Source organism: Dromaius novaehollandiae, chromosome 5 (assembly GCF_036370855.1).
Source record: "Dromaius novaehollandiae isolate bDroNov1 chromosome 5, bDroNov1.hap1, whole genome shotgun sequence".
NCBI classification, from domain to species: Eukaryota; Metazoa; Chordata; class Aves; order Casuariiformes; family Dromaiidae; genus Dromaius; species Dromaius novaehollandiae.
The window spans coordinates 65,731,088-65,756,888 of record NC_088102.1 but is presented as its reverse complement, the minus strand read 5'-3'; the positions used below and the strand labels follow the sequence as shown (position 1 = coordinate 65,756,888).

Sequence of the window (25,801 nt, the reverse complement as noted above, 5' to 3'; positions counted from 1 at the left end):
GCCTTGGAGAATCACAGAAACAAAGCAGCTATGACGCTGTGTGCATTTTGTCCCTGAATTCATTTCAGTGAAAAAGGAAGGTCCCCAAGTGACTTGCATGTGCTTACACTTATGGCAAGCTTGCTTTTTAAGAGCATCCAATGTTTCAGTGGCAATTAGTTGGCAGAAATACCTGATACCAAGGACCTGAGCCACCTTACCGGCACTCCGCTTTTATACGGAGCTAGTCCCGGCGATACCAGCAGCATTCCCCCATGCTGACAGCAATGGCAGCGTCTGGCTCCCGACCTGGTGGCTGACAATACAGCCGGGGACAAAAAACAACCAAGCCAAAAGCCATGGGATCCAGAGCCAGGACCCTTCCCATCACTCCAAAGCTAACCTATATTGACACTTTTTTTTTTTTTTTTGGTCATTTCATGGAAAGATTCAAGCAAAAAGCCAAACTGAAATGAAACAATACCACTGAGCTGCAAACCCTCCTTGCTACCAGCCCTGGAGGTGCACAGGGGCTCGAAAGCCACCTGCCAGACGATGCTTGCCACTGCAGACCACAGCAATTTTTCAAGAAGAGGCAGGTGCTAGTGGGAAACTCCTGTTGCCTCTGCTGCGAAGAGGGAGCTGCAGGAAGAGCTGCTACAAAGGGGCAGGCAGATTTTAGGGGACGCAGCGTGTGCAGGGCTGGCCAGCTCATCTCTTCCATAACAGAAAAGCAGTCATAGGCTCCACCTGCACATGTTGTACAAAATCTGGAGTCACAGCTGCTGCACTATGACTTTCCAGGAGAAACAAACCACAGCAAATGAAAACACTCTGAATTGGGGATGTTTGGGGGCCTCTAACAGAGCGATGCTGCCTCCCAGTCGAGAGCGCCAGGGGGGCACCCTGAGCCAAAAGGTAGGCAAGCTTAGAGACCTGCTACGAGTGGTGGTGACCGGAGATGACAGGGCTTTTTGGGAACAGTCTGGTCGTATTGCAACAGCAGGCTCCAAAGCTCCAACCTCAGAGGGGTCTATAAAGACAGGAGCCCAGATGGAAAGGACCTGAAAGATCTGGGATGGCAACAAGGGAAGGAATAAACAAGTATCTCCAAAATGAAGTAAGGAAGCACTTAAAATGGCAAAAGGCTAGAAGGTCAGTTGCTGACTTTTTAGTGCCTGTAAAAGGTACAAAACCCTTAATACCCCAGGCTGTGCGCCCATACCAAATTCCCCTACAGGGCACAAATTCACACTGCTATTACCAGCTATCAGCAATAAATACTATCGCCTAGCAATAGCAATCAGCCACCACAGCACCCAAAGTGCTACAAGCTGTACAAACACGTAGTAAATCATTGTCCCTGTGCCAAAAAGCGTATTAGGTTTCTGTCCCAAGCAGTCCCTCAGACCTGAACACATTTGCAAATGGAGCAGCAGACTGTACCACGTACTAGCGGAGTGAAATGGCGAAAACCGAGCCTAAAAATACTGCCCTAAAATAACCTCTCCTCCTGCAGAAGAAAAGGGTCATATAGCTTTATTCATTCTGTAGTGGGGGGGCGGGGGGGGGGGGGGGGGAGAAAAAAAAAAAACTGGAAGCTTTAGTTAGGTCCCTGATCAGCTAGATTAGCAGTCACACTGGGAAAAGTCCATCAATAAACTATGATATTTGGGAGTTACAGTATGTGATCAGAATTTTTTACAGTTTCTCCCCTTATGTGTTGCCTGCTTTCAGGTCTGCCCTACACCGATGCAGATGACTGCAGATACAAACGCCAAACATTTCGCAGCTGCTAGGCACTTGCTTTTCACTGGTGTAAATGGCTTTGCAGGGCCCTAAATTCCAGTGCTGCTAAACACTTTCATATATCCCTGCCAGCTTAAAGGCATTTTCAAGTAAGTATCACTGTAATTTGCATCTCCACCATGGCCCCCTTAAAACACCAATACACTGCAATGGAGACAAAGGCCAACCACCAGTCTGAAAGTGAATGAAGTCTTCTGTATCTTATTTAAAATTATAGCCATGACTCACGTGTCCTGACTTCACAGCCAACATACCAGCCGAGTCTTAGTTTCTTAATTGCGAATCACATTGGCAGGCAAAGTAACGCTAAATCCTTCCACCACAACTTCAGTCACAAAGATGAACACACACGGCACATTGAAAACTGGCTTGTCAAGGAGCTGCTGAGGCAGTCTGCAGACCACGACTTGCTCTATACGTGATTTTGTACCAGTTCACCTACGTTAGAGTAATTTTTATCGATATAATTCTGCCAATGCAACTATAGTGTGGATGCAGTCGCAGCCAAATAGAAGTGCGCTATACTGGAATAGCTTGTTCTGCTTTCCCACAGGGGAACAAGCTACACTGGTGCGAGCATGTTCATACTGGTATAGCTGAACTGGCACCGGGGAGGGTTACATCAGTCTTACAGAACTGCAGTTAGAAGCAGTGCAACTTGCTTACGTTGGCCAGACCTCATTTAGTAGAGAATTTGCTTCTCATCTTGAAATAGCAGTATTCAGTAGCAAAACCCCTACTCCGCAAGCAATACATACACAGGGCAGAATCAGGAGGCTGAGCGTTTTGGCTGAATAAAATTACCAGCAGTTGATACCGATTGCTATGAATAATAACAATGCAAGGAGAAGGCATTTTCACGCAGGCTCTCGCTAATAATTCCGGTTTATACCTAGCCGATTCCTTCCCTTTGGTCAGGTGAGCAGTTTGGCAGCAGAGGGCAGTAAAAAGGCCAACCACATTATATCAGACCAACACCCTGAAAACATCCAAGGATGAAGCTAAACACAGGGTGCCACTGCCAGCGTGGCTTTCTTTTTTTGCAGCCTAAAGGGCTCAAAGCCTCATGGGAGCTGAGTGCCTGCGTGTTTGAGCAGGTGAGCAGAAATGCAAAGTGGGTACTTCGGTGCTTATAAACCCAATTCCCACCAGTTGACAGGCGCAGCTCTTGGGGAAGGAGAAGGAGGAAAGGACATTGATCCCAGCACGCCTCCCACACACCCAGGAGCCACTGGGGAAGAAAACGCTCAAAACAGGCACTGGGTGATCCAGCACAGCAGCATGATGGAAGAAAACCTGCAACGACAGCCCCGACGGGTGTGAGCTGCCACTACATATCTCAGGGAGTTTGGCCAGTAATGCCCATCGACAATAATTTAATTGTCAGCACTGTTAACAGTTTCACTGCTGATCAAAGCAGCAGGGCAGCACCAAGAAAATCTGAGCCAGCTGAAGTTACTTATCAAAGCCAGCCAGCAATAAATAATCTGCAGCTCCGTGGCAGACTATTCCCGACGCACATAATCTCTCCCACTCTTTCTGCTTCTTTTTAGTGGCTTCTTGGCACACAGAATCACTGCGCAACCAGGAAAAAATATCGCGCACGCTTGTCTGTAATTAATCTGTTAAGGAATAAAGCAAATCTTTGCAGCTGTGTGTGGAAAGCATGGAAATCATTTAGTGCTTTCTGCAAAGGGCTCAGATGCAGCCATCTCTCAGCTGATCCAGCTGGAAACGGTAGAAGCATCGCTCCCGAAGCCGCACAAAAGGTGTTTGCCATGCACACGCACAGACATCGGATGCACTAACACAGCCTTACTGCTTTAGCTTTAAAAATAGACAGATGTTGCTAGTTACAGTATCCCATAGCAATCGTACACATATTTCAGTAGGCAAGGATGCTTAATTACAGCTCTGTTCCTTTGGGTAGCATTCAGATCCTGGAAAATATCCACATGCTTTCCCTCCTTGGGTTTTCCCAATATTGTTAAATTAAGTAACAGGCAGAAAACACAACCTCAGCCCAAGTTTGCTCCCAAGGCTGTTTGCTTTGCAGCATGCGCTCTGCCCCAGCCCTTGTTCTCCTCACCGTGCACTGAAGGGAGAGTTTTGAAAATAACAACACATATATTATCTGCTGACTGCACAAGCTGCAGCGTATGGGCCTGTGTCTTTCTGTGTATCCTTATATAGCGACCCGTATGTTTTTGTATCAGATAAGGTTCCTTTGCGACATCTGGTATTACATGACTGAAAACAGCATGAACGAAAGAGCTTCGGAAGAACTCCCACTTGTTGCACTGATTTCTCATGAATAACTGATACTCAAAATGACGGAAAATTAAGATGACAGCAATAATAAGAAGCTTGCATTTCTGAGGCACTTCACACCTTCAAAGCACTGTACAAACACAGATTAAAATGTATGCGTAAACATCACCGTCTGCACTTGACAGTTCAGGGTTCTTGATCTGAGACTTGCTTGGAAGTGTTGCTCCACATGCCAGGTGTTCCCATTCCCACTGTTCCTCTTTGCTTAGGTCCTGTTTCTGCCTTCCTTTACATACTTGGAAAGCACATCTAGGTCCCCAAGTTTATGGCATGTGATTTTCTTTGCCAGTTTGGGGAGACTGTCTTTAATAAAAGCAGGAAAAGCATCTTGATCTTCGGGGACGGGGGGAGCCAGCAGCGAGAATGATTCCTATTAAATGCTCTTAGAAAAACATGAAGTAGCACATGCAGCTTTGTGCTTACAAACTACCTGGGGAACTATGCAGAACCACATCTTCCAGCAAACTCCCATACTTGAAGTCCCTAAATTTCAGTGTCTGCAACAAATCAATGGCTTAATCAATTTATTAGACAACCGAGCTGGAGCCTGCATTTATGCAATGAGGATGTGTTCATGCTCCGGTAGCAAAGCTGCTGTCAAGGACACTGCAAACCAGGAAGGGCTTGCTAACCCGTCCAGGAAAATCTTAGCACTCTCCCGCCTCCTAGTCTGCACTGGGCCTTTTCCTCGGCACGATTTATTTGGCTGCAGACAATGCCCGAGGAACATAAAACAGCTTCTTCCTATCACCAAAGCGGCAGCAGAGGCCCAAAGGCAGCTCCCTTTGTGCCTTTTGGTTTCCTGGAAAAAAAGGCACACCTCTTCCCTTCAAATCCACCCAAATCACGCACCGACAGGCAGCCAGAAACCCTCCCTGGCCAGGCAGCTGCTGCCGAGAGGCTCCCCTGGGATTTTTTTTTTTTTTTTTTTTTTTTTTTTTTTTTTGAGACCTGAAATCCTCTTGAAATACCACTAAGGCAAGAGAGGTCTGGGCTTTGCATTTTTTTTGTGATCACTGAATGTACATAATTGCATGAAGAAAGGTGACAGGCTCTACAGCTCTGCTTTGCCATTAACTGAGAAGCAGAGGAGGAATTGCTTTCTGGTGCAGCCCTGGCCACACTTTCTCCCAGCTCCCAACCTCCCCATTAACTGCACATTTTCACAGCTGCACGTTTAGGAAGGACACTGCCAGTCCTTGGGTTTTAGTAATCAGCAGGTTAAACCACATTATATCCAGAACTTTGGGCAGGATAAAGCTTTTTGCTAAGTTGCTGTTCTCAGATGTTCTTATGATATCCTTTCTGCTGAACCTTCTTATGCTATTTGCAAACTAAAGTTAGTTTTTAAAGAAAATTGCTTAATTTACCTGTTTTCTTAAACTACCTCCAAGATTCTTCATGCTCTATAAACCAGGCCCTTTCTTAAACAGTTCCCTATCACTCCATAGGAAAAAAGGAGAGAAACTAAGATCGCAAATTTCCAGAAAATACATTCTTTTATTGCTATGGTTTAAGCTTATGGCTACAGCTCATGCCGGTGGCTTTACTAATAAGGCAGGCATACCTCCTTCTATTTCCTTAATTAATTCCATATACTCATCCCAAGGTTCTCCTATACATCAAGTGGGTGCCACAGTGGGGCATCAAGTGTGTCCCAAACCAGGACGCAGCCCCAGGTGCCTGGTAGCACAAACGCTGGGGGCTCCGGCTGGGAGAAGGAGCAACTACAGGAGTGTCCATGTTCTCATGGAGAAGCCCATGGCTTCCAAAGCCTTTGCTCCCGAAGGAGCCATGGGTCAGAGGGAGCAGGCTGCAGATAGGCCAACCCTCTCTTACTATGCCATGCTAATGGTCCCACATGTGCTAAAGAACATTTTCTCCTAAATATCACCCGCCTCTGTTTACAAATTAATACTAATCTTGGTAATATTAGTAAAAGTGGGTTGTTTAGAGTACCAAACCACGTTTGACAGGATGTTGCTTTCACCACCAAAGCTGCCGCTGTCACCCATTTAGCCTTTTCTCAATCACAGCACTCTCACTTCCAAAGCCTAACAGAATTAAAAAAACACCACCAATCCCATGACCAGGTCTCCAAAGGAGACTTGTGGTCTGTGCCGTGAACACAGTCCTCTGAAAGACAAGCCATAACCTGGCTAATTCATGGTGTTAACGTCTATCACGTACCACAGAAACTTCCTTCCCCGCTGCCACTATTCCAGCATGTGACATTTCTCCGTTTCATTGTGGAGCTGGCTTTTGGGAGTGCCACACACCTTCCCCAGCCTTCGCAGCCACTCTGCTGCGCCCCACCACTGAAATACTGCAGTAACAGCATAGAAAAGCAAGACAATGACAGGTGCTATGCACTAGCAGCAATAAAAGGATCAGATTAGAGAAGTACCACTCCGCAGATTCACAGACATACTTGAAGAGACACTTAAAAAACGAGAGAGAAAGAGAGACAGACAGACAATTACAGCCAGTGTTTCTTGCAGGTCAAAGGAAGCAGGATCCCAGGATCCACAAAGATGTGCAAGGAGAGCTAATGAGAAAAGCATCTGAAAATATGAAGGCAATATCAGAAGGCAGAAAATAACAGAAGGCAAAGGAGCTTCTGACAGCAGCAACGGTGACAACTGAGGAGGGCAACGCAGGTACGTTCACCATCCGTCCCTTTAGGCAAATTATTCATCTCAGGGTGTTTCTGGCTAACAGGCTAACCTTGGAAATATTTTTTTCCCCACATGCTTAGTGCCTGTTCCTGGGAACACAGCTGTAAGAAATAAGCCTGCTAGAAAGGATGGGTAGGTCTGGGTCTTTTGGCATCTGTTAGGAGAAAACAAACCTTTTCCCAAATAAGCACTGAGGTCCCCCAGTGCAGGAAGAAAGGAAGTGTGGAGATAGTTAACGTGTGTTTATAAGTTTTGCCACATCTGTTTGCTGCTTCCAAACTCTCCATTAACAACTTGGTGAGTGTCCAGCAAAAGACGGTTTTCCAGGGCTCCGACCCTGAGGAAATACTGCTGTGTGTAATGCGCGCTATTGTAATGCTATTCCCAAGCGACGTGATGTATCTGAGACAGGATTTGTGCTTGCTGCCCAGTTAGCTTGAATGACTGCCATGACGCCAAACAGCAGCATTTTGTTGGGATTTTTTTTTTTTCCTTCTTCCTCAATTTATCTCAATAGACAAAAACTGCAAGCAGAAGCCTTTGCTGGAAGGCAGGCTGCAAATCTGCCTGGGAGGGGAAAAGCATGGGAGAGATTTTGTCTTATGAAGAATAAGCTATCATAGGACTGGAATCACTTGACATTTCAATTTAAGTCCCTAACCAGCTGAAGTAGTTTTGGAATTTTTACCCACAAGTTTTACACATACGGCAGGGAAAAAGTCAGCAAAAGGGATGGAAAAAATTATTTTTCTCTTCACCTAAACATGCAAGAGCTGAGCACCAACTGACTTTGATCACTGAGGAGGGAGAATGAACAAACGCTGTATATTAAAATACATTGCCTCCTCATCACACCAACTAGCCTCCATACAACACCGTGTTTCCCCAAATGGTTTTGTTCCTAATCCAGTCACTTGTTTGCAAAACTCGTGACTCCATCCACAGCTTTCAGTCCAGAAAGCGAGAGCTACTTGCTGCCTCCCGTCGGTAAAGGTGAGCACAGGCCCCTGTGCTTCGCTCCCGCAGAGCTGTGCCATGGAAAGCCCTTGGGCCCCTTTCAGATCCACACTTAGTGCCTGGGCCCAACACGTTTTGTTCCAAGGATTTCTTTACAGAGAACTTTGGGTAAGAAGCAGGGCCACCGAGGATGAAATGGCCCAAGAAAGCTTTTCTTGGTAATGTTTATTCAGATTTGACAAGTTTAAGTGATAGGGTATTTACCGGACCCTTCAGAAATGTAGCTTGCAATATTCAAAACTTGGCATCATCTTATCACAGAATGTGGTAGAAAGAAGCTGTTTTGATGCCTCCTGCTGTGATTTCAATACTTTTGTACACTTTAAAAGACATGTACTGCAGATTCAGTCAATAACCTGTTCAATGGTCCATTCTTTCAGCCCAGCCAGTGCTGACTAGACAAATGTCCTGGGCATTTACATTAAACTGCCCATTGCACTTAATTTGCATTAACTATAATTGCCTAAAGATGAGTTTATTGATTGGAACTGCATGAGGACAGAGTTTCACTGAACCAGAAAGGAAGGAACATCCATAGAAAGCAAACAGACTCATTTCTTCCAGCACTGTTGTTTTCATCATGGCCTTTTACACAGACAAATGTTGTGCATTTTATCTTAAAATGAAGCCAAGACCCTAAGACTGCGTACTAGATGCCTGATGAATCAGCCTCCAACTTTGAATCCAGCCACGTGAAAGCAGAGTCAGAAACCTCCTGTTTTGCTCCCTAGTCGTGAAGCCCTTTGCTTTAAGGTTTTCTTTAAGGTTTTCAGCTTGACAAATTTTTGCCTTCAAAACAGCTCCCAAAAAGAAAAGTATGTTACAGCAATCGTAACAAACTCAGTAATGGAGCCATATGCAATGAGAAACAAGGATGAAAAACGTGGATGCCAGCCGGGCCATTTACACCTTGTCCTTTCACGTTTAGCAGAGAGTCTACTGCAGTATTTCCTCTCACACAAAACGAATGCCCAGCGAGCAGGACGAGCCGGCCTGCACCACCACGGCCCTCACCTCCCTCCTGGGAACGCTGAGTGATGGCGCACGCCAGCAGCACGACAGTGTCTTGACCGATATTTCCAAATACTCTCACTGGAAAAGATTTATACGCCGACCTCCGTGCCTGCCCATGCAGGGAGTTCACCTTTGTGCAAAATCATAGCAACTGACCAACAGACAGACAACTTACATTAAAAAAATCCTGCGTGGGATAAAAGGATAGAAGATCATCTATGAGGATACACTGCCTCTAACAAAAGGGAAAAAAAGCACACAAATAATTTTAGTGCTACAGTTCCGTGCATAAAAAGCATCACAAAATCTAATCTGCCGCCTCTGGATTTTACATGTCAAAGTTTTCCTCTTATAAATAACAAAAGATCACTGCCATTTCATCAGCAAGGTAATAGCATGGTTTAGCTTATGGTGCAGAGAAGCATAGCTTACCTTACGCACACACATTACAAGGTAACTTTGAAGTGGTAGAATCCAATGGTAAAATCCCATCACAACTGCAAAATTTATCCTTCATGAGTGCTTAATGTCCATTCATAGCTTCTGCTAGGAAACTAAAATAGGAAGTCTCCCCACCACAAGCCACTCCAGGTGGACATGAAAAATACCAGAGTTCATTCTCCCCCAGAACAACTAAACTTCTGCTAGTTCAAGCAACCTGTTATTCTTAACACTCCGGTCTCCATCTGAGAGCACCGCATGAGCACCTTCAGCTACTCAGCTGGCAACAGCTCCTCTTTGATCTGGAGACTGGCAGCAGAAATATAAGGAGTACAAGCATCTGGTCTTAAATGAACCCCCTGCTAGGATTTTCACTGTCCTTACATGACATTCACTCAAATCAGAACTCTGGCTTCAAAAAACACATCTTGGCATCTCACCAAGTTTGTGCACCAAGCTCGTTTTTATCAAAGTGAAATAAAATTTCACAGCAACCTTGCTTGTGGGAAAAAAGGAAAAAAAATATATATATTTAAAAAAAAAGTCAGACCACTCAGTACAACCCAACACTGCAGGAGCTAACAAAACTAGACCTCTTCGAGGTCGAGCAATAATTACAAATGGAGCTTCTTCCAAAGAGAACACAGCATCAGGGACCAGAGAGGCAACCCAGCAGCCTGTCATTTAGCCTTCATTAGCTCCAAAGTAGATACCACTTTTCAACAAAAGCTGCAAAATGCGTCAGGATGAATATATCAATATTTTCAAAGCATCAGGGCTCCAACCCTACCCTGGTAAAAGCCAGGACCATGGTGCACCTAGGTTTCTTCTTCAGGACAGCCTGAGCACATGCAAAGCTCATAGCAGAGGTGGCTCCCAGCTGCCACAGCCTGGCACCACTCTGCTGAAATCAAGGTTCATTTACAGCAGGGAGTTTCTTTTGCAAGTATTCCCTGAGCACACAAGGTGATCCCATTTGAAACTCCCTAGTGCAACACAAAAGTTGTTTAATACGAACCGATCTCCGGTAATCTCCCACACAGTGAGTAATGCCATGCTCTGCAAATAGTCTGATTCGAATGAGTGGTTATGATGAGTAAGGGACTATTCACAGTGGGCAAGGGTGAAAAAAATCCATTTCTTGATGGTTATTACAAAGAGATGGCCTTCTCTTATTGGATAGATGAGTCTGACCATGTGTAGGGAGCTGACTCATATCTGAGTGCTGCTTTATCTTTAAAGAGACTTGTACTGACAAAAGGAAAACATGGCTTTTTACCTTGTATATAGTATGGGTTCAGTGTTTTTAAGCAAGCAAGGAACACAATTCTCTGCTCTGCTTTTACATGATTTAAGCGACAGATACGCACAGAGGTCAGTTGAACACATGACAGCCTGCCACAGAGGTTAGCATTTGCTGATGAACATACTGAGCCTGTAACATCTAAACTGGGCATTTGGCATGTTAACAACCCACCCTGGAGCTGATGCGTCCTGGTGTCCTCACACTACGCAACGAGCAGGTCCTGTCCTAAGCAGCCCACTTGCCCACTCACATGCATACTTCCCAAGGGTACTCCAACAGCAGAAAAAGTTTTCTGTGCAAACGTCCACAAGTTTTACTGCACTCAAGTAGCTGTCAAAGTGATTAATGCCAGCACTTGGAGGAAAATAACTTTGTCTGTATTACTCTAGATGCATCTATTATTAGCCTATTACTGCTCAGCACAAAAGTAAGCATTTGAAAGCTTACTTGAAATCCAGCAGCACTCCCCAAATTTCTTACCAGTGCCATAGTACTGATGTTTCCAGAAGTAACATGAGCTCAAAAAAACCAAGCACCGACTTTCTAATACAAGGAGAAAACATCTCCCACTTCTGCTTCTCTCCAAGCTTCGTTCTGGGCACTGCAGCGCTCTCCGCACCAGAGCATCTTAAGTGTAAGCATGACTGCAAAGGGTGAGCTGGCTTGCTCAGGGCTGACTCTGAATATCTGAGTGACCCTGTGTGTGGCATCTTGTCATTTAGTCATGCAGATCTGATGATCTTGTGGATATAGCACTGGACTGGGAGTTAAAAAAAAAAACACATTTGCATTTCTGCTTTCTCTTCCATGTTTAACTGCATGAACACATAGGGTGGGGACTTCCACTCTGCCTGTTGGGCAACACATAAATAAATAGTGTTTCGGAACTCACGAGAAGCCCCAAAATACTGTCAGACTTGTCTGCATGAGGAGTTATTCCAAAACTGACAAGCCGGTGCAGAAACTCTTCGTTTGGAAGAGGAATGCCTTTCTCCAAGATGTGTTCGGCACTCAAATGGCCAGGCAGGTTGCAATTCCTCGCCATCATTTTCCAAATGCAGTGGACTTTCCAAGCAAAGACAAGCTAAGGCTTGTCAGCAGCCCCGCTCTTCATTTCCCAGCTTTACTTCTCCTGTCTGAAACGATCAAATCCTATGTGACAGAGGCACCTCCAAGGGGCGTTTTCTTAACACACACCCTGCTTGTCACTGGCAAACCACGTCCGACGTGCTCTGTTCACCAACAGAAGTGAGAGTACAGATCTCCCCAGCGCGAGGGGGGAAAAAAAACATTAAACTGAAAAACGAGGTGAAACAGGTCAGACTTGGGGGGCATCTCGCACCTGGAGGAATAGCAGCAAGAAGACAACAGATAAGAAACAACCAGAAGCCAAAATCCTGCCCCACCTTTCTTCTGGCTTTCTGCTGTGCAAAGCCCGACGCGCAACTCCAGCCGCAGGAGAGCTGGGGAGCAAAGACTATTGCTCCAGTCCGCAGAGACCACAACGCCGGGAAAACGATAGCCGGGCTTTCTGAGCAGACATCTGCTTAGAGTGGACAGGACACAAGAGGACAGGCAGTACTAACACCCATACACTGCAAATAAATCCAGGCGCACACCAGAACATCAGGCCTTAATTTTGATAGTAGCCAAAGGCAAATTCAACCCCACAGTAGTTTACAGCAGCCTTGTAGTTGCCCTAAATTACACCCCACCTGCAGCAGACTCCAGGGAAATGTCAATCTGGGAGGTGCGTGTCCTAGCAGTGCTCTCCTCCTACGGCAGGCTGCTTCTTGCATTTACACTGTCCAACTTCTGCTGCCAAAGTAAGGCTCCTAAATTAAGAAGTGAGTCCCTCTGAGGTCAGTGGGAGGAGGCAGGCCCCGCCCAACAGTGATTCAAAGCAGCAGCCTCTGTTAGCAGGACACTAATATCCCTCAGCTCTTAGCACTATCACTTACAGACACCTAAAGGTAGGGAATGACCATGCCCACTGAAGCTCCTGTCTGCTCCTCCCCGGTACCCTTTTTGGGAAGGGAACACTATTTCCGGCTATACAAAGGATAGCTACCAAAGAGTTGTTTAAAGCACCCTTCTGCCACCAAAGGGACACCTAGGGCATGTACCTGGGCCAAGGCCAAGCTACCCTCTCCCCAGATATGCTGCAGCTGCTTGGGGCAGCCTCATGCATAAATGGAAACATGTGGAGAAAAAAAATCCCAGACTTGGAGGTTTTCAAGATTGGTAGCTCATGGCCAGGCGCAGAATTTGGTGCAGCAGGCAAGAATGTAATTTTTGAGAAATGCACTGTGGTGACTTTTGTTTCCATGCAGTGCAGTATAAAGGCAAGATGTGATCCAAGAGCATCACCATCATCTCTCCCTATGACTGTACAGCACTTGGCTAATTGCCACCTTTATCCTCATGCAACCAAAACCAGCCCCTACACACCAGCACATTACCCTGCAGATGCAGCCATCCCGGAAGATTTCCCCATGGTGGGAACAAGGCAACCAATAGCGCTTGATACACTTTCTGTTTGAACGCTTCCTGCGGACCAGGCAATCTCTGCCCTGCTCCGCGCTGGCACACCACAATTTGTGTGCCAATATATGCACAGAGCTGCAAGGATGCTCAGCACAGCACGAGCTGCTGGCTGGGCTTTCCCAAGCTGTGTCGCTCACTGCACTGGGCAGGGAGGGCCAGTTAGCTGTAGCTTTGGTGCCTTTTTAATAAGGGGCTGTAAGAGAAAGCAAGTTACTACTTAAGACTACATTCATCACCTAGAAGTGAGAAAAAGATGTAAGATATGTGAAATAGTTATTTTATTCCATCAGGAATGTAACCCTTCCATCCCAGGCTGAAAGACCTCAAAAACTCCTGTAATCCATTTTTCCCCCCCACACCTCTCCCCCAAAGCAGGACTGAGTATGCCTAGCCTATGCCTGGTAGTTATTTCTCCAGCTTGCTCTTGAAGACCTCTAGTGAGGAAAACATCACAACCATTTCTCCCTACAGCCTTTTCCAGTGATTTATCATCCTTACAGTTCTGTGTTTTTTCCTAACGCTTATTTATTTACACTGAGAACAAGAGTGCCACGGGCAGTGATAGACACCAAACCTATTAACATCACTAGCACAGCTTATATTTAAGGTTAGCCAAGACTGCCCAGTAGAGAACTGCTGCTTACGACTTCCCTGAACAACTATTTGTGCTGAAATTTGCCATCTCAGTCACTTGCCTCAGGGTTTGATTAAAGGATATATCAACCAAAGATATTCAGTGATTTCTATAGATGAGTAGTGGTTTTTCGCATGCTAGCAGTTACAGAGACTCTCCCTTGGAAACCTTTAGGATTGAACCCCTCCATTTGGGACCAGGGACTTACAAGTCCAGCCTAGCACTGCTCCTGTGAAAAGGTACCCAAATCTGGCCAAGCTGCGAGCTCTTGGTCCAGCTTCCCACCCCACCGCTGAAGGAGCTCCGACCCTGCAGCTGCACCCAGCTTACCTGGCAGCAGCTCCGGGACGAGCCACAGACACGCTTGCAGCTTGCACAAGGGACGTACCTCCCCATCAAGCCTCTTCTGCCCTCACCCATGGCCTGGCCCCAGCACACTGAGGGCTGCAGATGAGATGATGTATAAAAAGGGAGAAGATGCAATGGAGTGTAAGGCCACAGTCAAGGACCTGCTGCTTCAAGCTCGGTGGCAAATCTCTGATAATCTCAGCAGAGCAGAAGGTGGTTGCTATTGCTGTACTTGCAGCCTGCCCTCCCACCTCTCCAGTGATCCCTCCTGTCCAAATAAGGCACACTGGCAAGGCAGGGCAAGGGAAAAGCTTGCACCACTGCTCTGAATATTGCACCCCACCTGCCAATAAATTGAGTATTGCAGTCCTCAGCACCATCATCTGTCTCTCTTCACAGGCACAAAGCTTGCAAAATTAAGTTATCGATCCATCAGGCTGAAGGATAATACACTCTCATCTGCAGCTGTAAACTCAGTCTTACAGCCGCCTGATGGACTGCATTAAAATCCCACTCTAATTACCTTCTCCCACTGCTTTCCATCACAACGGCCAGACTGGAGGTCCATGGGCACAGGGCCTAGAGGGTCATTCAGTGCAGAGAGTCAGCTTTTCACAGTTGCAGGATGGGTCACATGAGCATTTTGCAAAGGGACCGCTTAGGAGGAAGCTCTCAATTTGCACTCACTTAGTGAAAGGGAAACAAACCCTTAAACGGGCTAGCAGCAACTTTGGGGCTGAATAAGATCGAAGCAGGGGAAAAATCGGATCTCTTTGTGCTGTAATTAACTGTAACGGAGTCAGGCAAGTAAATACAGGAAGGTAGGCAAGAACATAACGAACCCAGCACATGGGGATACCATCACCCATATCACCTGCCACAGGAGACACATTTGCCATGCGAGTTCTCCCTGCTCTGGCTGCAGGACAGTTTGCACCTTTGAGGGTATGGCATTTTCAGAAGGCATACAGAAATGAATTTATTAAACTGGGCTAATCTCCAAAGCTTTTCTTCATTCCTGGCTTTACACTGAAGAATAACTTCTCTCCTACAATCATTCCAAGTCCCATCTCTGTCTATACCTATATCTAACACATTATTTATGTATGTAGGTCTCTGCATATATTAAGCTCTCTCCTTTCACATTGCTCCTACAGGAATAATGTTAAGTGACAGGAAAGAATCCTATTCAGACCGTGTCCCAGATGGAGGTGAGAGTCCCCTGACACTGTCTTTCAAACTAACCCCCTGCCAAGTTTAAAAAAAAACCAACACACTCACGTGCTTTTGTGCTGAATGGAGCAGTTTGCACCACAGAAATTACTCAAGTGTGCAAGTGCTTGCAAAAGAGGGGCCTGTCGCTGTGAGCTTCCCCCACACAGCTCATGACGAAACCGTAAGCCACTGAGCACACTGACTTGACTGCTCTCCTATGCACATAATGGCATATCCTCAGATTTATAAACACAAAATTGGAGAAAGGCATCATTTTGTTGCTTGAAAAAAAACAAACAAATGTTTATTTTACCACATTTTCTCCAAATCTAAAAGTTACCTATGCGAGCAGGCATATGAAAAGCTGAGCACACAGTTTTTGGATATAATCGTTACCATGTCACTTTACCACTGGGAAAAACCCTTACTGGCATCTGTCCTGTCTTCATAAGGAAAGGGACTTCATGGTGTAAGAGGCCTTCTTACATTTTCAACTTTGCAGCATATGCTCCTAAACAGAGCACTGGCATTTTGGTAACAGCCAGATATTCAAGCTCTCGGTTTCACAAACAAGCATCTTGTCAGCTTGGAACAACACAGAGAGGAAGCTCTGAAAGCAAAACAGCACTCGGCCCCATGCTATTTTTAAGAGAAGCAAATCAAAACCAGCACTTCTGCGTGAGGGGAACTTCTCTGGTTTCAGGAGACACCAGTTCTGACCAGAGGGAAGTAGCTCATACAGTGAAGCATCAAGCTATTTTCAGCAAGTTTAACAGACTACAACAAACGTGAATTGCACCCTTTATGCATACTGCATAAGCTGGCCTTCAAAATGAATAAGTGAGACAAAAAAATACGCAAAACTTACAAAGACCAGCCATGTTTCATAAATAGCTGGTAGGTAGGTATTTATTCAGAAATACACCAAACTAATAGGCATTCCCCAAATGCACCAACGGTTCTGCAAAGTGAGGGCTCAAGTGAAAAAGCTGGCATTTCAGAAAATAAGCTGACATTCCCACAGCCTTGCTTCGCATAAAATCACTAACCTAAACAAACAGTTCCTGTGCACTGTCAGATGTGAAAAATCACTGCAAAAGGTACCGCTGTTTTGTACACAAAAGCTCTCCCAGAACAGTAAGAAAATTGAGGCTTTTTGTTTTCAATGTACTTCCTGAGACGCGGAGGTTCCTGGCAAAGATGGAAAGTATTGGGAGGGAAAGGGCAGCTGAAAATTAATCCCCTTCTGCTTCGCAGCATCTTCCCCCGCTCCCCACAAGCTGTTACCACTGCTATAAAGCAGAAAAAGCCCTACAAAGCTGAAAAGCAGCAGTTCTATATGAAATGCCAGTTTGGGCACAAGGAGCCACGAAAAGCTTCCTTAGGCTTCTCAGTGTTTCAGACTCAGTCTCTAGGGCAGCAGCACCTGGTGACACCTAACCACAAAGTCAGTCTGGAGGAACACACTTAGTCTTCTGACCCTGTGGGTTAGCTTCATCAGAAGGTACCACATAGGTAACTTACGAAACAAATGAAATGCCAGGTCTTGAACTCTTTAATACCCTCAGGCAGGCCTAAGGGGATACCTCCAGTTTGCCAAACATAGAAGAAAGAAATTAGAGATTACCTTTGTGTTTAAAATGACCAAGGAAATCTCTGCCAGGACCAGCACAAGCAAAGTTGTTCGCTAACAAAAACCCCACACCAACTGCCCTGGTGACCAGGAGAAGTTTTGCTGCCACACAACTGGAAAGTGAGCCCTGAACCAACACAGACAGAACAGAAAACCCCAAAACCCAAACACAGCAGTGGTGTGCAGCACATATTACCTTCTGTTGTGGTATGTCCTGATACAAACAGGCCAGGTACAGAAGGATATGCCAGTCCTTCAAACACGTACCCAAGAACTCCTGGTATACATCAAGTGCAACAGGCTTTGGACCAGGCTTCCTACATTTCCATCAAAACCACTGTTAGGAGGACACTGCTGCTGTGGAGCTCATGGGGTGCCTGATCATATGACCCGGCTACCTTCAGCAGCCCCATGTGGTTCCTCAGATGTATTTGGTTGTAAGATGTGGCTGCTCCCTCTCTACAGTCACGCCCCAGGTCAGCCACTGTCTCCTAACCATATATCCTGCTTTTGGCCACGTCAACATTGTGCTGCTTACAGCATGTAGGGTCATGCTGCGACATGAGGCTCTCCGCAGCATGCTCTGACTACGTAATGTGGGTACGGGCTATGTTTCCTCTGCAAGATGGTCAGAGTTACGACACCCATGGCTGAGCAGTCACACTTGCACAAGCGTTAAGAAAAACCCCACGGCCTGTGCAAGTCCTGCAAACACCTGCTGCTGCAGAGGACTATATGCTTTCTGTATTTTCCCCCTGAGCACCATGTGACAGTGATTAAACAGACCCCTTTTGGTGCCCTGCTTGCTTCATGACTGCAAGCATTTTCTTTCCAGTTGATGATGTGGCTTTTTGATTTGGTTTGGATAAAGTGCAAAAGGAAGGAGTCATTCACTCAGAATAGCAGAATATTTGCTTTGCATGACTCATGCTGGACTCAGACAACTTCAGCTGGATCCCGGGAGCTCTGGCTAGACGCAGCATTGCCATCCCAGGCTTGGGAAGCACATCTCGAAGAATAATTTGTCTCTTGCAAAAGGTGTTTCTAAGGAAGATGACACATAGGGAATTGATTAGTTTGCATGACCTCCACATTAGGAGGTACAAGATCACAGCTAGTTAATCTTCCCCCCCCCCCCCCCCCCCCCCCGCTTTCTGGGAACATACTGAAAAGGAAGCCTGTAACAACACACACCAAGCCTGACACACTCACTCACTGGGAAAGCTGCTCACGCAATGATAATAAAGGGGTCAATAAAGATCAGACGCCTGCTGTTGCCTCAAAACACAGCAGCTGGACCAAGGCAGACTTGCTAACAGCAATGAACTGTTAGTATGCTGGGATTACCATTTTCTATATGTTTATTAGGCATCTCCTGCCAAAACAGTCCAACATTGTAGACCCATCAGCTTTGCTGCAATAGAAAGGCAAATTAATATGAGAACACAGCAATAATCTCATAGACGGACACAATGAGAGGGCAGTTGAACCAGTGATCTCCCCAGAGGTTTAAAAGTGATATTTGACATGATCATCACTATCCTGAAATTGCCCGCTTGTCATAACAAACTATGCCTTCCCCAGCCCCAAGGCAACACTCCCAACACACCCTCTGACCAGCAGTTCTGCTGGAGGAGAACACACAAGTATACACACAAATAAAGTAAGCTAAAGTATATTGCATCTCTCCCCTTTTCTTAGATGTGCACACACAACCCTAAGAGAAGGCATGTGTATGAGGAGAAGCTTTTGCAATGGCCACATTAGTCAACAGAACTTTATACTGCTACAGCTGTGCTATTGCATATAGTGTCTCTGCTTCTTAATAATTTGGAAATGATTCCTGCTCTCATCCTGCAAATACTGGTGGATAATCCCAGTGCAAGGCACTTGCATGAATAGTGCCCTCAAAAGGAGCAGCAATATAAGTCTGCAGTGCTCAGCAAATGCAGAAATGTTCAAAGCATCAGGACCCTAAAACTAGCAACAAAACCTAAAGCCTGTCATCTTTGCACATATGGCAGAAGCCAAAGCAATGCTGTGGCCACCAAGACACAGCTGCCTGTTAGGCTGTGACCGGAAATATCTTCCTCTAAACTCTGAAATGCACTCTTTATATTTATCTGTGGCTGAAATTCATCTTCTTTACCTTAGCTCATACTGTATTTAAATGAAGAAAGATGTTTGTCTCTGCTAAGATCATATCAGCATAAGTTTTGAGACAGTTATCTACACACACATACACAAAGGAAAGTCAGACCTTTTAGCCTTCTCTTGGTTCAAACTATTTAGAAAGAATAAGAAGTTTTTGGTGGTCAAGTTTAAATGACTACTTCCCAAAAGCTTCTCAAAACCTCAAAGAACTATACATCTCTGGAGCTCCACTTCTCTTTAGGAAAATGACTTAATATCTCTGCCTCTATTACTGGTTCATCTAATACAGACCACTGGAACTGGATTAAGGAGATTTCTTTTTGCTCTTTTTACTCATGTCCAATTTATAAAACTGTACTTAGGACTGGATCAGCATTTCCATGCCAAGGATGCATTCCCTGGATTTTGAAACGTTTGTACCTGCTGCCAACACCACTCCTCCCTGGCTGAGACCTCACACACATCGCCAGCACCAAAGGACACTTTTTACCTTGGAGATACATATGTATTTTGCCTAGAACAACTAGAAGGAGAAGAGATTTTCTGCATCTCATTTACGTGGTTCATTCTCACATTCTTGTTTTTGCTACTACAGTGAGGACATGCTTTTATGGGAAAACTTTCTCATCGGCTTTCCCTCAAACCGAAGTAGGACCCACATTTGGCAAGCAATTTACATTCCTAATTTTACCATAGATTTCACTGAGAATGGGTCTGCATTTCATTGGCTTTCCCACTGATTTCACCAAGAGTTAAGATCTTAAACAGTCTGCTGTGCCTGGCCCAAAGTATCCACTCCACTGACTCATCCATTTTCAAATCTCAGCCAGTAAATCTTCTCACAGTCTATAGCTCTCAATTTCCCTCCTCCGCTATTCCTCGCTATTGAACTCCACTCAGAAATAAACTCTAACACGCCAGCTTAGCACAGGTCTCTCCACAGAGCTGTATCCTCCTTAATAGTGTTCTTACAAACCCCACACATACATTTGGAGATCCTGCTCTTGGGACTCACCAGGGTAAGACAGAGTAATTTGCAGCTCATTATCTCATTCTTCATGAAGCAGAGATGGGGCACACTGGCGAGATCTCATGTCATTACCTGTTCTGTCTCTCAATGGATAAAGACATCTGTTATAAAAGCTAACTTGGTCCTGCAATTTAAATTGTACCAAAAGGTTGTTTTAATACATATTCTGAGAGCAGAGCTCCTTGCCAGCATGTGAAAGGGGCTGCCAGCCAGAAAAATAATACAACGGGAGAGGAGGACAGGATAAAGAAAAGATGCAACTCAAGGCTCACAAGCAGAGGAGAAGGAGAACACAGGTGTCAAACAAAAGCCATGTCTGTGACATGAAAAATGATGCTGAGAAAAGCAGTAAGGGAAGAATTTGGCTACAATTGCTGCCCTCCAGGCCATGATTTGTGCTGCTGCCACCATCTGCAAAGGCCACAGAGCATTCAGCTTCTCCACCAGCATGGTCCTGATGAGAAAACAGCGGGACAATTTTTCCTGGGCTTTCTGATTTAATAAGCAAGGTGGTGCGTGGTTCATTACACTGCAACAAATCCTTCATATAACGCTCCGAAATCCCAAAAGCACTGTCGATAAGCAGCGCTGCGGTTGCTACTGCCTTCCCCTTCAAAGCAATAGGCTCTGGTAAGACCCAAAGGACAACTGCGCTCTGCACACCAAAAACTTGCTGGATGGAACACCTTCTTCATTAAAAAACAAAAAAAAAAAAAAAACAAAAAAAAAAAAAAACAACCCCCCCCCCCACATAAGCTTCCTATTCCAGATGACTGAGATAATTTAGAGCTTCTACCCCTAAAAATCCAGCTCCCTATTCCAGATGACTGAGATAATTTAGAGCTTCTACCCCTAAAAATCCAGCTCCCTTTTCTTATACAAACTCCTACCCACAGCTGATGCTTTCCCATTTGCTGCCTGGAAGAACTTGCAAGCTGCCTGCAGAGAAGTTTCTGCCACCTTGAAGCATGAACACATCGAGGACTAGGGGTGCAGATGTAAATATCGCTTTTAAAATAGGTGCAGTTTTCTTCTGCAAGCAGACTAGGTAGTAACAGGAGAAAAGCAAGAACACCCCATTATGTGGCACCACGGTGCTGAGCCAGAGGGATGTGCCAAGAGCCCATAGCTGGCTGGCTAATGCAGTTTTCTGCATTCCTGCTGGGGATGTCACGAGACCAAGGGGGAGCATCCGAGAAACTTGTAAACTATGCAGCTCCAGACAGCAAGGCATTTTCCTCACAGAGAAAGACTAGAATAATTATGAGGCTGTGTCTGTCCTTCAGCGTGACCCCCCCGTGACTGCCAGAAGACTCCCGCGTGTTTGCAGGATTGCCAAGTCACAGTACTACGTACTCATGAGTCAAACCCTAGAACTCATGAGGCAGACCTAAAGGAGAGGAAAAAAAAAAAGAAAAGAGAGAGAAATTAAAATACTTTTTCTGTTCTTTTGTTTCCTTCCTGTTTTTCAGTCAGGAGAGTCAAGATATTCGAGATGTTTCAGTGTTGATAGCACGTTTGGATAACCCCTTCAATTCCCAGAAGCGGGGCCTAAAGGGAAGCATCAGGTACCCCAGGTCTGACAAGAGGGGAATAAGAAAGCCATGATTTAGCAAGACACCCAACCATGACAAGAGTGTGAGGCTGCTTCTCGTTCCATTTAAGTCAGCTGGAATTCACACAGAAGATGTCATTTTTCTAAGGCAAGAAGAGCTGAATAAAACTTTCCTCTGCTGCTAGGTAGGTGGGAACTCAGTCCAAAAACTACCTGTTCTTTCCCTCAAAAGACAGGGTAAAGGGGGGGGGGGGGGGAAGAGCATCATGAGAAATTTTTGATAAATTGCATGGTATAAAGGATCAGAAGAGCGAACCTGCAGAGAAGGGGAAGGGAGGTCTAGCACCTCATGTATTTGAAGGAGTAACAGAGACAATCAGTTAATATAAGGAAAGGGCTCAGCAACATGACCTGGGGAGGTTGTGGATGATCCATGGAGCAGTTGGTAGTTTGTGGAAGTTTAGGTGGTCCCCAGAGCCAGACTCCTCCCTATTCCCCAGCTGCCAAACTATATGAATACTGTAAACGTATCAAAAAAAATCCTTTCCTGTGTAAGCTGCCACAGTTGCTGTAACTGGTATGGACTTACAGCCTGGCCATAAACAAGGGCGAGGGCAAGGCAGCCTAGCCAAGAACAGGACAAACAGTCAGAGATCACCACTGCCACCAGATGTTTTGGCCTCTGAAGCCTATCATCTCACCCCCCAACGTACCCGTTTCTAGCCCCATTTTCCCCTTGGGCTGCTCCCAACCGCTATCACAAACCTGCAGCCTCCCATCCTCACTGGAAACAACAGCAGGCAGAACATCTGGGATATGTTTGCTCCCATTTAGCCCCTCTGCTGTGATACGAATGAGTCTCTGGATTTCATGATATCCAGAGGAACAAGTTTTGCTGCCCTTGACTCTGCTGGAGATCCAAGAGAAGTAGCAGGTCCAGATGCCGGGCTTAGAGCAAGGTACGAATAGTTCACACGTCCTGCAAGAGCAAACCCGAGAGAGGGAACGCACCAGTGGGTACCTCTCAGCCTTTTCTCCACTCTTTGCCAAAATCAGAAAAGAAATTATCTTGAGAAAAAACAATCAAGCTTTACGTTGGCATATCTGAGAATAACATTAACACAAGCTGTGCCCTGTTTTGAACAGGGGCGCTGACGAACCAGCTCTGCAGAATCTCCTCATGGCAGCTTAAGAAGTATTTGTAGGCTGAGATGCTGGATTTTCTACTAGAGCTATTGAGTTAGAGCACTTTTCTTCTGCCAGTTCTGCTATGGGTCCAGTCCCCCCAAAAAAGGGATGGGAGCAGAGAGCAGTACCTTTCACAGCTGCAGCAGCAAGAGTCTCCTCAGCTCATCCATCAACCTCCAGAAGATACAGCACAGAAAATACTCAGGAAGATGACTAGACTGTGCAAAAGAAAACACCAATCACTATTTTAATCAGCCTGGCAGAAGAGTTCAAAGGGTCAGAAATTATTCATGCTTGCCCATACCCTCGCTTCAAAAGCATTTTCAAGAGCTCATTTCAGAGCCATCTGAACTGCAGCTGCAAACTGTACGCATGATAATTTGTGCCAAGTACTGAATTTTCATGAAAGAGGCTGGACGTTCGCCCCTATATATCATATGTCAAACCAGCTAGGATGATCTTGAAGGCTGGCGAGCAAATGCCAGTGGCAGAAGATTTCAGACAGTAAGATTTAGGGGCATACTTAAAAAAAGTTAGCTTCAGCCTGAGAGAACAAGTCTCCATGGTTCCTTCTGTATGGATCAGCAAGAGCAGACAGGCTCCTGCAGAGAGGGTTACGGACAGCCTGCTGCACACTCCTCCTGACTTCCCACCCCCGTCCAAGGCCCGGGATTAGTTAAGAGTCATGCTGCAGTTGGAAGAAAAAAGAGTGGGCCATTTTTGTTAAAAACTGGGGTTAAAAGCAACCAGCAACTCTGGATGTCCAAGTGGAGAGACTGTAAAAGATCCGAATTTCAAAGAGTTCAGCAGCTACAGTCTGCAAGCCAGGCTCTTCTCAAATGCTTCGAGTAGCTCAAAGATTTAAGGTAATCTGTAATCAGGACTGACGTTTGAAAAGTCTTGACTGAAGTCCACATCTATGAATCCCTTTTGGCTCATGCCCAGAAATTAATTTGCACATTGGATTTCCCAGGAAAATATCCTTCACTTGGAGAAAGGAGGCCACCTATTTGGAGTCTGGATTTCAAGACAATATTCCTGACAGCTGTCAAACTGAAACCAAGAATAGAAGACCCTAAAGGCTCAGGTCTGAGGAGAAGAATCATGACTCCGCAGTTAGACCTGATGAAATGGAGACAGGAAAACAGGGAAGTAAATCTTGAGATCAATAGTTTGAAACTATGTTCTCAGCTGAAAATAAATAGATGCTATTTCCGAGGTGTCTAAGGACAGATGAAAGCTTTTTATTTGACTTCAACAAGAACAGTCTCCAGAAATGTTTCCAAATTAAAAACTTGAATTAACACAGTACAGGAGTAATGTGACAGAATGTCTGCTAGCTTTGAGAAACAAACAAAAAAACCCAAGCGCATAACCATGAGCAAAAAAGGATCGAAAGAAACATCTTTTTCTGAAGCATTCATTGCAGTGTTTTGTTCAGAAATTACACAAACTCTATATATACCACCTTTCTAGGGCACCAGTTCAGCAAAACATTCAAGTGCATGCTCAAATATTCCAGTTTAGAAACACACTGAAGTATCTAAGTACTCGTAAAGGTTTGGCAGGGTATAGACAGACACTATATACTAAATGTAAGCACATACACCAGGGGGTTGCTGAGTAAGATTGCTTTCTTGAATCAGAGCATAGAAATGTCATCAACATTAGCCTTCAGCTTGTAGGGCCCTATAACCTGAGCTCTGGGCTATCATTATTATTAGGCACCTTTTCTAGCACTGAAACTTTCCTCACCTTCAGCAGGTGTTCCTGCAGCCTCCCAAATACTGAATATTTTCAGTCTTCCCATCCATGCTGGTAAGATGAGCTTCTACCAGACTTCAAATATAGTCTGGGACTTTCATATTCAGTGTATCATCTGTTATGAAGAGTAACACTACATTGAACAGGAAAGCCCATGATTTTAAACAGATTTTATTTCCTTTCAGTTCATATACACAAAAGAACCTTTCCTTCTGATACCTCCTGCCAAGATTTAAAAGCACAAGTCTTTAGCAACCTCCGCAGCGCTAATAAACATCAAAACTAATAACCCCTCAGCTAATACCACATTTTCCAGCTTGATGATGGCCCAATTACAATAATGGAATGATCTCTAAAAGCAAAAGGGACTTCAGGAAAGTTATCAGGAGTTTCCTTTATATATAAACTTCCCTCAAGCAATTAGGAAAAAAAAAAAAAGTCAAAGGATCTGGCCTAAAGCCTTTTAAAATCAGTGGGAGTCTTCCCTCTTACCTTGCTAGATCTTAGATTGGAGGATATAACAGGTCGCGCAATACTGAAAAAAAAAGTCCTGTCACTGGCTTGAACAGACGTGAGACCAAGCCACAGGCAAACAAGAAGACTCAGCGTTAAAACAGATGAGGTGGGAAAGAATTTAGTTCCACGTAAAACTTAATGGTTTCACCTGCCCCGAGGAATTCAGAGAGCGAGGTTAAGCATTTGCATTTCTGCATACCTCCAGGGGAAGAAAACATGCTGGTAAGATTATAAGGCGCAGAGAAATCGATGTGGAAAGCCGTAAGCTGTCCTCAGAGCACCAGCATGAGCCACGATCCTGCCTGCACAAAGTTCAGCCCCATCGTAACCAAAAGATAGATGGTTGTACTGGCTGGAGCTGGGTAGACGCAAGAGAGGAATAAATCATACCCAGATGAGCTGACTTGAATGTGGGAACAGCAGCATTTTATTTTTCTTTAAACGTGACCATCAAGATCTAGAGCAATGAAGTGACTTTTATAAACATTAAGTACTGTATATCTGTATTAAAATAGTCTTTGTCTTGCCAGGCAGAAGAAAACTATGGGGTATAATTCTCATTTACAGCAACGATGGCTTTCCACTGACCTGGCAGCATAAAGAAACATAAATGTTATTTTCCCCATTTTAAGATTCCTTTGC

At 45.1% G+C, this 25,801-nt stretch overlaps 1 protein-coding gene across 7 annotated transcripts in view; it reads right to left on the bottom strand.

Annotated features, from left to right (window-relative positions):
• OSBPL5 (oxysterol binding protein like 5) overlaps positions 1-25,801 on the bottom strand; it is a 114,665-nt gene that overhangs the window by 66,146 nt on the left and 22,718 nt on the right. Inside the window, exon 1 of one of the 7 annotated variants that reach the window (XM_026092759.2) lies at positions 12,291-12,418. The exons of 4 other annotated variants lie outside the window; for them this stretch is intronic. In XM_026092759.2, coding sequence (XP_025948544.2) covers positions 12,291-12,374 — 84 coding nt within the window. In that variant the 5' untranslated portion in view covers positions 12,375-12,418. Of the gene's footprint in view, positions 1-10,287; positions 10,389-11,055; positions 11,080-12,290; positions 12,419-25,801 lie in introns of those variants that run through there. 2 more of the 7 variants (XM_026092760.2, XM_064513125.1) reach the window with 2 other exon arrangements.